At 47.0% G+C, this 11,312-nt stretch overlaps 1 protein-coding gene across 1 annotated transcript; it reads left to right on the top strand.

Moving 5' to 3' along the window:
- Positions 1-2: 2 nt before the first annotated feature.
- On the top strand, positions 3-4,563 carry FOXI3 (forkhead box I3; the record flags this gene model as incomplete). The annotated part of the gene is made up of 2 exons (XM_004390655.1): positions 3-276; positions 3,938-4,563. Coding segments are annotated over 2 exons (900 nt in total), but the record flags the coding sequence as incomplete, so codon positions are not given.
- Between the last annotated feature and the right edge of the window lie 6,749 nt (positions 4,564-11,312).

Here is an 11,312-nt window from a genome sequence, read left to right as displayed (position 1 = left end):
GGCCCGCGGCGACCGGCGAGCTGGGCTGGCTGTCCATGGCCAGCCGCGAGGACCTCATGAAGATGGTGCGGCCGCCCTACTCGTACTCGGCGCTCATCGCCATGGCCATCCAGAGCGCGCCCGAGCGCAAGCTCACGCTCAGCCACATCTACCAGTTCGTGGCCGACAGCTTCCCCTTCTACCAGCGCAGCAAGGCCGGCTGGCAGAACTCCATTCGCCACAACCTGTCGCTCAACGACTGCTTCAAGAAGGTACCCCGCGACGAGGACGACCCAGGTGAGGCGGCCGGGCAGGACGGGAGCGCCGGGTGTCCGAAGAGGGGGTGAAACCTGGGGGAGGGGGGTCTCTGCGTGGACGACTGGGAAGATCCAACCGGCGTAAAACTTGTCGGGTCTCCTTTAATCGCCGCCTCAGTCAAACTGGGGCGTGGGAACAGGTGGACGAACAACCACCCGGACCTGGTCTGACTGGGGTGAGGGAGAGAGGGGAACCCAGGAGACAAAGATGTATCAGAGGCGCTTCAGAGAGAGGATGCGGTGAAGGTGGAGCTCGCCCTTTCCATACACTCGCGCGGAGAGCTGTCGCCCTACGGAGGCTCCAGTCAGGGAAAAAAGCCCGCATCCTCAAACAGGAGGCCACCCTGCCAGCGTGGTGTTCATCAGGCCGTTTGAAGGCAGGGTCAAGTTACAAGGAGGTAGATTAGGCGTAAGAACGTGGATGAGCCCTTAGATAAAGGGATTCGGGTAGACTGAGAATCCCCTCACCTTTCACAAAAGATGCAGTGAGAGGCCGAGAGAACGGCCGGCCGGCGGTCAAGCCGCCGCCAGATACCCGTCCTCCTGCATCAGGTTCGTGAAAGAGCCTCTCTGTGTCCTTAATAGAACAGGTACCGGGCCTACCTTGAGAGAGACAGAGGCAAAGGGATAGGAGGACTTTAGCTGGGTCCTACAGGTTGTACTTTTTGTACCTTAGCTATTTCAGGATTGAAAAATGAATACCCCAAATTGCTTCTTTCTCATGGAAGCCCAAGAACACCTGGGGTGCAGAGGGATGGCCTGCAGTGGTGTCTCTTGCGCGGCCCTGAGAGGTGGAGATGGAGAAAAACTAAAAACCAGAGCAGAACAGAATCCTGCTTGAGGCTTTCAAACAGATCCCAGGGCAGTGTGGGGAGGGGCTGCTTACAGTGACCGGGAAATAGAGCAGCCTTCCATGAGTGTCAGGCAGAAAGATGTGAGGGAAGGAAGTAAAACCCCTGTAGTCACACACTGCAGAGATCCAAAGGAGCCCTGGTGGCACAGTGGTTAAGTGCTCGGCTGCTAACCGAAAGGTTAGTGAGTTAAGGTTGGCGTTCAAACCCACCCAGCGTCTCCGTGGGAGAAAAGACCTGGCGATCTGTAAAGATTACAGCCTAGAAAACTCTATGGGGCAGTTCTGCTCTGTCAAATGTTGTTGCTATGAGTCGGAATAGACTCAGCGACGTTGAACAACAACAGCAGAGATCCAGGATTTTATGTTAATTGTGTAAATATTCTGCAGCACAGAATGAGTTCATACCTGAAGTTATTCCAGAGAAAGGCTGTCGGGTACAAATATAATGCATGCTGCATGTTATTGTAAATTGTCTTGTAGCTACATTATTGTAAATTGTCTGGTAAAACAAAACAAAAAACAGGTGAAATTATTTTAATAATATATTTTAATTAACCCAATACCCAAGCTAAAAACCTCATAGAGACCCTATGTTTATATATCCCCAATATTATTATTTCAACATGTAATCAATATAAAAATTAATGAAATATTTTACATTATTCTTCAAAATCCTGCGTATTTTACAACAGATCTTAATTTGGACTGGCCCCATTTCAAGAACTGTAGGAGGGCATATAGTTTTAGAAGACATGTCTTCCTGATTTTAGCCTCTGAATTTCTGAGATTGTTATGTAAATTGTCATATAAATTTCTCTGGACTTAACCCTAAAAGTTCAAGGATCTAAGTATAGCTAGAATCATGTCAAAGCACTTAGGTGCAAGATACCAAAAACCAAACCCATTACCAACAAGTCAGTTCTGACTCATGGTGACCCGATGTGCTACAGAGTAGAACTGAGCTCGGTAGGGTTTTCTTGGCTGTTATCTGTAATGGAAGCAGATTGCCGGGGCTTTCTTCCATGATGCTTCTGGGTGGGTTTGAACTGCCAACCTTTTGGTTAGTAGTTGAGTGCAAACCATTTGTGCCACCCAAGGACTTTGGTAGGTGCAAGATGGCACTATATCAATATCCTGGTAGGTAGAGGTATTATTATTTAAGTGGTAAGTTATCTCAGTGACTTTTTGTCTCTGCGGCTGTTTCAGTGGAGGTCCAGGTGTAGAGGCATGCATGCTGTTTGGAGGCAATGAGGCTAACACCGTGCTGAGTTAGAGTGCTGAGTCTGGAGCAGCCTGCCTGCTTAAGTCCTGGCTCTCTCCCATTGCTCACCGTGGGAATATGGCGAGTTACTTACCGTCTGTACCTCAGTTTCTCCATCAGGAAAGTGGGGGCAGGAATAGTGCTGGCTCTATAGAGCCGTGAAGAATAACTGAGGTTATTCCTCGTACAGTACTAACTACTACACAAGAGATTAACAGTAATTTCAAACATCAGAGGGCTCTTTGCCAGAAGTGCAAAAGCTGTTGGGATATAAAACCCTCCAAGATAATAGATGTTCTCTGCCTCAATTGTGGTAGACAGTGAGGGAAATTTTCTAAGCAGAAGAACACTATTGCATGCATTAAATGAGGCCCTGGTGTCTGAGATTTCCCCAGTGGGCAAAAAGTTTGATAGAGATGCAGGATCGTGTCCTGCCCAAAATAAGGTTGTGGACTCCAGGAGCTTCCTTGTACTCTAAATACATAACATCCAAGGCTATGTTAAAACAATTGAATGATAAGTAGTTTTTTGTCATTTTTGTTTGGTATTTGAGGTTGCCTTTTTTTCAATGGAATTTTTTTTTCGGGAGCCCTGGTGGCGTGGTGATTAAGCACTCGGCTGCTAACTGAAAGGTTTGAGGTTCAAACCCATCCAGCAGCTCCACAGGAGAAAAGACCTGGCGATTTGCTCCTGTAAAGACTAGGAAGCCCTATGGGGCAGCTCTACTCTGCCGTATAGGGTCGCTATGAGTTGGAATTGACTTGACGACACACAACGACAAATTCTTCCGGAGACAGGGAGTTGTATCCTTCTAGCAAATAATAATTATAGATATTATTTTTTCACTGCTTACTGTGTACCAGCTACTATGCTGAATTATCATTTAATCCTCACAGCCAATTTATAAGATGGATACTATTATTATCCCTATTTTTACAAATAAAGAAATGGAGACGCAAGTCTAGTACCAGAATTCCATGATTTTGCAAGGCACAGAATTTGGATCTAGAGTAGAGGAAGGTGCTGGACACTTTGGTTATAGGTGCTTTGGAAATAGAATTAGATCTTAAGATTAAAATAGCAGACACTGCCAGGAAGAGGTAGAAGTGACCAGAACATCCTTGTTTCAGATTTCCACTTGAGGGGAAGAATAAAGTCTCCTTCAAAGACAGGATAAATTTAAACAATGGAGTGGACTGAGCATCTTTGTCTGCATCTAATGGGAATCTGCTCCCCTCCTCCCAGAATTGAAGCTGTATAAACCAAAAAACCAAACAGTTGCTGTTGAGTTGATTCTGACTCATGGCAATCCCACGTGTGTCAGAGTAGAACTGTGCTCCGTGGGGTTTTCAATGGCTGGTTTTTCAGAAGCAGATCTCCAGGGCTTGTTTTCTGAGGCACCTCTGGGTGGACTTAAACTGCCAACTTTTCAGTTAGCATCTGAGCATGTTAACTGCCAGCACCACCCAGGTGCACAGGCATAAACTAGATCCTTCTCTAACTTATTTTTTCTTTCTCATCTCTCAGGGAAGGGTAATTACTGGACCCTGGATCCAAACTGTGAGAAAATGTTTGACAATGGCAACTTCCGTCGGAAGCGGAAGCGCCGCTCTGAGGCCAGCAGCAGTTCCACAGTGGCCACGGTGACGACGTCAAAATCAGAAGAAGGGCTCTCCTCAGGACTGGGGGCTGGAGTGGGAGGGAAGTCAGAAGGAGACAGCCCCTCCTCTTTGCTAAGGCCTTCCCAGTCCCCAGAGCCTCCGGAGGGCACCAAGAGTACTGGCTCATCTCCAGGAGGATCCATGCTCACGTCCAACCCTTGCCTCAACACCTTCTTCAGCAGCCTCAGCACCTTAAGCGTCAGCAGCAGCGGAAGCAGCCAGCGAGCTCTTCCTGGCAGCCGCCACCTAGGGATCCAGGGGACCCAGCTGCCCTCTAGCAGCTCATTCCCCACCAGCTCCATCTCAGAGGCCTCACCAGACACCCTGCAGCTGAGTAACAGCACCAGCAATAGCAGCAGCCAGAGGTCTTCCTATTACAGCCCTTTCCCTGCCAGCACCAGTGGGGGCCAGAGCAGCCCCTTCAGCAGCCCTTTCTACAACTTCAGCATGGTCAACAGCCTCATCTACCCCCGCGAGGGCTCTGAAGTGTAGGGCAGCGCTGCACAGACTTTAATATGCACACCTGGAGATCTTGTAAAATACAGGTTCTCTTGAGCTCCCAGGTGACCTTGTGGTTCATTGACCACACTTGGAGTAGTAGCAAGGGTGTAGATCACCCTTTCTACAACCCAGCAGCTTTTACAGGTGTCCCTGAGTATGGGCCTCCCTAGAGAGAACTTCAGCTCACTCTATTCTGGGATTGTTAGCCTGTAAGGGCAGGGACCATGTCTGCTTTGTCCATCACTGTATACTGGGGTTGCAAGCTCCAATGTGTACAGGAGCTAGCTAAACAACGTCAGTGAATGGAGTTGTTGGGTAGGAAACATAACAGCAATTGTGAGTGACAGCTGAAGCGGTAGGGCACGATTGGGACTGAGCAGCTGAAGTCTGCTGTAGGCAGCTGGTTATATCACCTGCGTGGTAGAATTCTGATTTTTCTAGAAAATCCAAAGATCTGAATTTTTATATAAACCTCCCACTTTTTGTCCTTTGCCTCTAAATAAAAATTTTTAAATACTGTACTAGGGAACACCACAAATCCTTGAGCTATATCCAGCTCATGAATCACCTCTGCTTATACTCAGTGTCTGGCATGGGGTAGATAGAAATAGCAATAAAACTGTAAAAGCAAGCAAGCCCTGTGTGCCAGGCACTGTTCTAGACAATTTATATGTATTAGCTCATTTAATCCTCACAACAACCTTGGGAGACAGGTATTATTACCCCTTGTTGTCCGGATGAGAAAAGTGAAACTCCCAATGTTAGGTAACTTGGCCAAGGTCACACAGGATCAAATCCTGGAGCCAGGATCAAATCCAGACAGTCTGGCTCCAGAACTGGTGCTCGGATCCTCTGTGCTAGTTCCTGGAAGATGAAGAAACCAGCATCCACAGGCAAACGTAAGTGGATAGGGGTAGGAATGGAGCTAGATCTCTACTGACCAAAGATTCTGGTTGAAATAAAAATGACTTGCGATGTTTCCCTGAGCAGCGAGGAGAGATATCACCTGTCTTATTTCTGCTGCCATATGACTAAGGTCTGGGGTGACCACTCTCCTACTTAATGACGGCTAGCCTGGTGTACCTTAGCATGTGTCCTGGATTTTTCATTTTTTTAACAAAAGTATTATTAGAACTTATTAGGGATAGTTTTTTTTTTAATGGAATTTTTATAGTTTCTTTAAAAAATAAACCATTTGCAGTCAATTTTTATTTATTTTAGCACTCCCTTTCACTCTCAGACGTATCTCCCATTTGGATAAATTTTTAGGGTCACTCTTCTAGTGCCCAGCACAGTGCCTGGCGCATGACACTCAGCCACTGTTAGTCGAATGAAAGAATTTATTCAAAAAGTACTTCATTAAAATGCAGGTAGTTGTTGGATTTATTGGAACAGTGCTCCATTAAGATGAAGACAATGTCTTATGAGTTGCCTTTGTACCATGCTTTTTGGGACTTTGATGTGAGTGTTACTGATCTGTGGTTTTAATTTAATTTTTTAAGAAAAAGGAGCGCAAGCACATTGTGAAAGACTCAGACTTTTCCCTGTGTTCTTTAAAACTTTCACAACATCGTTTAAAAATTTTGTTTAATTTTGGAATATACATACCCAAAATTATTTGTGTAAAACAGCTTTGTTGAGATATGCATTGCATCAGCATTGCTTTTTAAAAATTATGCAGAAAGAAGACCAAAGAGACTATCCACCCCCACAGGGTGTATACAAAAAAATCGGTTTCTATGACTATTTTTGTATGTGACAAATTGTATGAACTTTTCTATATTTGTAAATTAATTTATAATTTGAACTGGGGCAAAGTTCTTCTCTTCCCAAGAACACTGCATGCAGAGAATCACGTGAAAATAAACTTTTAAGTGGAGCCACTTCGGGCCACCGTTAGGCATTATGGTTTTTTTGTCTTCAGCTTCTTTCTCCTAAAAGAATAGAGATGTGGGGCTTGTGTGTGTGTGTACGAGAGAGATTTTTTTCATTTGATTTGTTCTACCAACCTACGTCTGAAAGGACTAGAATAAAAGAATTCTGTATGGGAAAGGTTGATAGGTGCGTGCCCATGAGCATTTTGTTTATTTGCAGACAAGGTAAGGGTTCTGTCATTTATATGAAACTGAATTTCAGTGCATCAGACAATTTCTGTTCCAGAAAGAAGCGCTGCTGTAAAGCCTCACCAGCGACAGTCCGCAGGTAGAGCTCAGCAGCCAGGGTCTTGAGGTCCTCAAGGGGGCCACAGGTAGTCCATCACTTCCAGGGAAATGGCTAGAAAACTAACTCTAGAAGGAACCTGAAAGACTATTGGTATTTTGGGCTGGATAATTCTTTGCGGGGAGGGGCTGTCCTGTGCATCCCTGGTCTCTACTCATTAGTTGCTAGATGCCACCCCGCATGTGACAACCAAATATGTCTCTAGACATTGCCAAGTGCTCCCTAGGGAGGAATCTTCCTAGATAAGAACCATTGATCTAGATTAACACCCACAATTTGCCAATAAGGAAGTGAAGCCTGCTCCCCTAGTTTGCTGACGTCCTAGGGCTAGTAGTTGAGCCCTTGAGTGAATCAGGCCCCTGGGGCTCCGGTACAGAACAGTTTCTGCCTATGCAGTGCCTTTTCTTCTAAGGAAAATCACTTGTGAGTAGGAGCAACCCAATAATGGAATCGCTTCTCAGAACTGAGATCAACTGGCTTGCCTGTCTCGTTGTTAGTCTGCTCTGGCTCATAGTGACCCCAGGTACAACTGAACGGAACACTGCCTGGTCTGTGCCTTCCTCACAATCGTTGGGATGTTTGAGCCCATTGTTGCAGCCATTGTGAGTTTTAGTTACTGATTATTCATATGGTAGCTTCCTTCTTGGTATCTAATTATTTCTATTAGAGACCTAGGGCAGGGAAAAATTTCCACCAAACAATAAACTCTCCTTTTTGGGGAGGTGAGGGGGTGGGAGAGATTCTTAGGAAGAAAAGTGAGAAAAATGTGACTAACCTGGATTTGAAAGATCTGGATGGCTGATAGATATTAAATGCCAGAGCCATACCATTTATTAACACAAAGGCAAAGAGAAGAAAACATTCAGAGTCTATTTCCATCTCGAATAACTGCAAAAGGCAGCAGGGCAGCCCAGTCCCCACCCCACTTTCATGAAGAAGTTGTGCTATTATGTACAAGTTTCCTTTAGAGGATTGACCCCTGCTGGGTATTGGCTGAGGAGCCCTGGTGGTGCAGTGGTTGAAAGCTCGGCTGCTAACCAAAAGATTGGCAGTTCGCATCCACCAACCGCTCTTTGGAAACCCTGTGGGGGCAGTTCTACTCTGTCGTTTAGGTCGCTATGGGTTGGAATCAACTCGACAGCCATGGGTCTGGTTTTTGGTTTGGGCATTGGCTTGTAGGGGAAGGAAGTACTGCCTGTGCCCATGATGTTTCCAGGTCAAAGTCTGCCACCAGCATTCCAACTGGCACCGATTTCCTAGATCCTCAACATTTTCTGCCAGGGAACTGGTCAAAAATTCTGGATCTGAGCTAGATTTTACTTTCCATAGTTCAGGTCAGCGCACAGGAAAAGGTGTGGTCCCGTGGCAGGTAGTAGCCCCACCGCCACCCCAGGCTGGGGGCTGATTTGGGGTTGCACACCAGGCAACTGAACACATTTTAACTTAAAGCAGCTGTCTTCAGTCTTCTAGGACCTAGTGTACCATTTAGAACAAGCCAGGGGCAAAAGAGAAACTAATAAGCAGGTTTCAGGTTTCTTTCTTGACACTTTTAGATCTTTCATCCCATTCTTGAGCTTGCTGGAAGAAAAGGCAGCCAGGGAGCCCAAAGGCTTCGAAAACAGTGTATGCTTCTGCACCCGTCCCCTTCCCAGGGTAAACTGGGCCAAACTTTGGTCACAAGGAAAGTCACTGAACTTCAGGTATCTACGAAACTCTGTCTTCCTTCCAGAGCCTTCCCAAAACTTGGAAAGATCCTACTCTTCAGGATCTAACTGGTTTTTGTTTTCAATAGCTGCCTTAGTAAGAGAATGATGAGAATGCCTTGAGGTTGTTAATGAAGAAGAAACCCCTGGCGGTTTCCTGCGGCTGGGCGTTTGCTGGTTCCTGAGGTAGAGACCTGGCGGCCAACCTGGCCTTGCCTTTATCATGGAAAGTAGTCAGCTGGGGCACGTGACTGGGTGGCTGGCACCGATGAATGAAGAAGGAATTTCCTGTCAGATTTGAAAACAAAAAAGGCCAGAAAAGACCAGATACCTACTGAATTCCTCCCTGCTTTTTCATTCATGATGTCAGCGGATTTTTGCCAAAACCCTAGGAGGCAGAGAGTCCTTTATTATTTTAAAAAAGGTAAAAATTACAATAATAATAATTCACTCGCTGTGTGCCAGGTACTGTTCTAAAGCACATATTAAATGCCAACAAGCCTGTGAAGGAGACTTATCCATTTTACCAGGGAGAATACAGAAGCCCGGTAGTTTATATACCTGGGTCGTAGTCGTGGAGCTAAGTGGTCGCTGCTGGTAAGTGGGCGAATGGGGATTCAGGATCAAGCCGTCTGAAGTCAGGAGCATCCCCGTTGCCCTTGAGTGGACTCCACCTCATAGCGACCCTGTAGAACAGAGTAGAACTGCCCCACAGGGTTTCCAAGGCTGTGATCTTTACAGAAGCAGTCTGCTGCATCTTTCTCCCTTGGAGCGGCTGGTGAGTTCGAACCGCCGACCTTTCAGTTAGCAGCAGAGCGCTTAACCACTACCTGCTCTTAAATCCCTATGCTGCTTCTCCATTTTGGAGACTAGAAAAGAGGCACAGAGAGGTTCAGTGCTTGCTGGTGACAGGCTCCTGACACTCAGTTCAACGATGTCCCTTTCAGGCATTTCCTTTGTGTCTGGGGCTCCTTTTCTTAGGTACCCAAAGGTAAGCAGTAGGAAGAGAAGTCACTTTTCCTTGACTTGTCCTCCTCTTCAGGACCTGCTGTAACCTGTGCAGAGGCCCATATCTCAGGCTCTTCGGTTGCCCCGGAAAGCCCAGCGTTGGGAGCTGGTTTGGAACACTGCACTCATTTAGGAAATTTAGTCACTCACTCTGCAACTCTGTATTGAATGTCCTTTGGCTGTGCTGGGCTTTGGGAATACATAGATGACTAACACCCATCCCCTGACTTAAGTTGCTCACTTCCCAGAGAGGGAGACAGCCAGACCCTTAGCCAGCGTGGCAGCGGCCAAGAACAGATGTGCAGGGGCAGGGTGGATTTCAGGGCAGACTGAGTCTCCCCCCACTCTCCAGCTTGGAGCCCCTGAAGAGCCAGGTACCCAGTTTAACCCTACAAGGGCAGCGGAAAGCTCTCCTGTGCTGGGCTGACCAAGGCTGCAGCTCCACCCCTTCTTCCTGCTGGCTCCCCAGTTCCCTTGCCTCGTTCTATGAGAAGCCAAGAACCAGGACTGCTCCAGGTGTACAAAGCTGGGGTGCTCCTGGACCCACAGAAACGACTAGGGTGATGCGGAGAATTCTCCTCAAGACCTCCAGTCTCTGGGCATGCCTGGAGTCGGTTCCTGCATGCCCTTCCAGCCTGGGCCCATTCCAGCCAAGCTGGCCCTTCCGCGTCAGCACTCCAGGCTGCCGGCTTTCTGCCTGACTCTGGGCAGAGAGACTGACTTCTTTGCACTTCAAAGAGGTTGGAGCAGGGGCGGATTAACCAGTAAGCAAGGTACTCACGGGTTTACTTGTGCTTGTTCATTAATCTGTAGTGCACAGTTTCAAAGATGTGGTGAAATCTATGTGAAATTGTGCACTACAGATTAGGTATAAGCACAAATAAACCAGTGTGCACTCTGCTGATTGGGTGAACTGTCCCCAGTGAAGGCTACAAGTGTGTTGGGGTTTTCTCCTCTCCATTCAGTCTCTTGAAATGCACTAAGTAAACCACAACTCAGGTCCCTTTGCTCCACGTTGGGGTCAGAAGTGGGGCGTTAACAAGCATGAAGACGTCTTCCATTTCATCTTCAAGGATGATGCCAACTGACTCCATTCCGCAACTGCTCACCTCCAGTGCTCCACACCTGGCCGACCCACAGGCACTGTGACCACTGCCCAGTTATGCACTCTGTGGCCTCAGTCTTCTCATCAGTGAAGTGGGTCATAGCAGTGCTACTTCAGAGTAGATACTAGCTCCTGTTCTTCTCTACCCTTATCTCATATGGTCTCATTTGAAGGGTTGTTGAGAGGGTTGCTATAGCTATTTTATATTTAATTTGGGTATTTGTCCAAAGTAACATGGAGAAGGACATATGTACTCTGTGGGTATGTCCACCTATAGAGCCTCCACTTGTCCCCTCTCCGAAAGCTTGATGTGGATATTATCTCTTTTGTTTGCCCAGCAGCCCTGGGAGGTGAGGCCCATTAGCCTCCTATCACAGGAATGTAAAAACAGAGTAGCAACCTTGGCAAACAGTTGGGGATAACCAAGGAAGTCTCACAGGAAAGGAAAGTCCACTTGTTCATCATCTCCTTTACTCACCTGGTGAGTCAGGTAATAAACGCACCAAACATCTTCTAGTTTACATTTTGATTCCTCTATTTCCCTCACACTCCACATCCAAGCCAGAAGCAAGAACTGTTGGCTCTAGTCACCAAAATGGCTCTCCACCCCCTGACCTCTCATCCATTCACCTGCCATCACCGCGGCTCTCACCTGGAGGACCACAGCTGCCTCCTGGCTGGTCTCCCAGCCTCAGCGCTTGCCT

The sequence above is a fragment of the Trichechus manatus genome, unplaced genomic scaffold, assembly GCF_000243295.1.
Source record: "Trichechus manatus latirostris isolate Lorelei unplaced genomic scaffold, TriManLat1.0 scaffold00316, whole genome shotgun sequence".
Lineage (NCBI taxonomy): Eukaryota > Metazoa > Chordata > Mammalia > Sirenia > Trichechidae > Trichechus > Trichechus manatus.
This window is presented reverse-complemented; position numbering and strand designations above follow the sequence as displayed.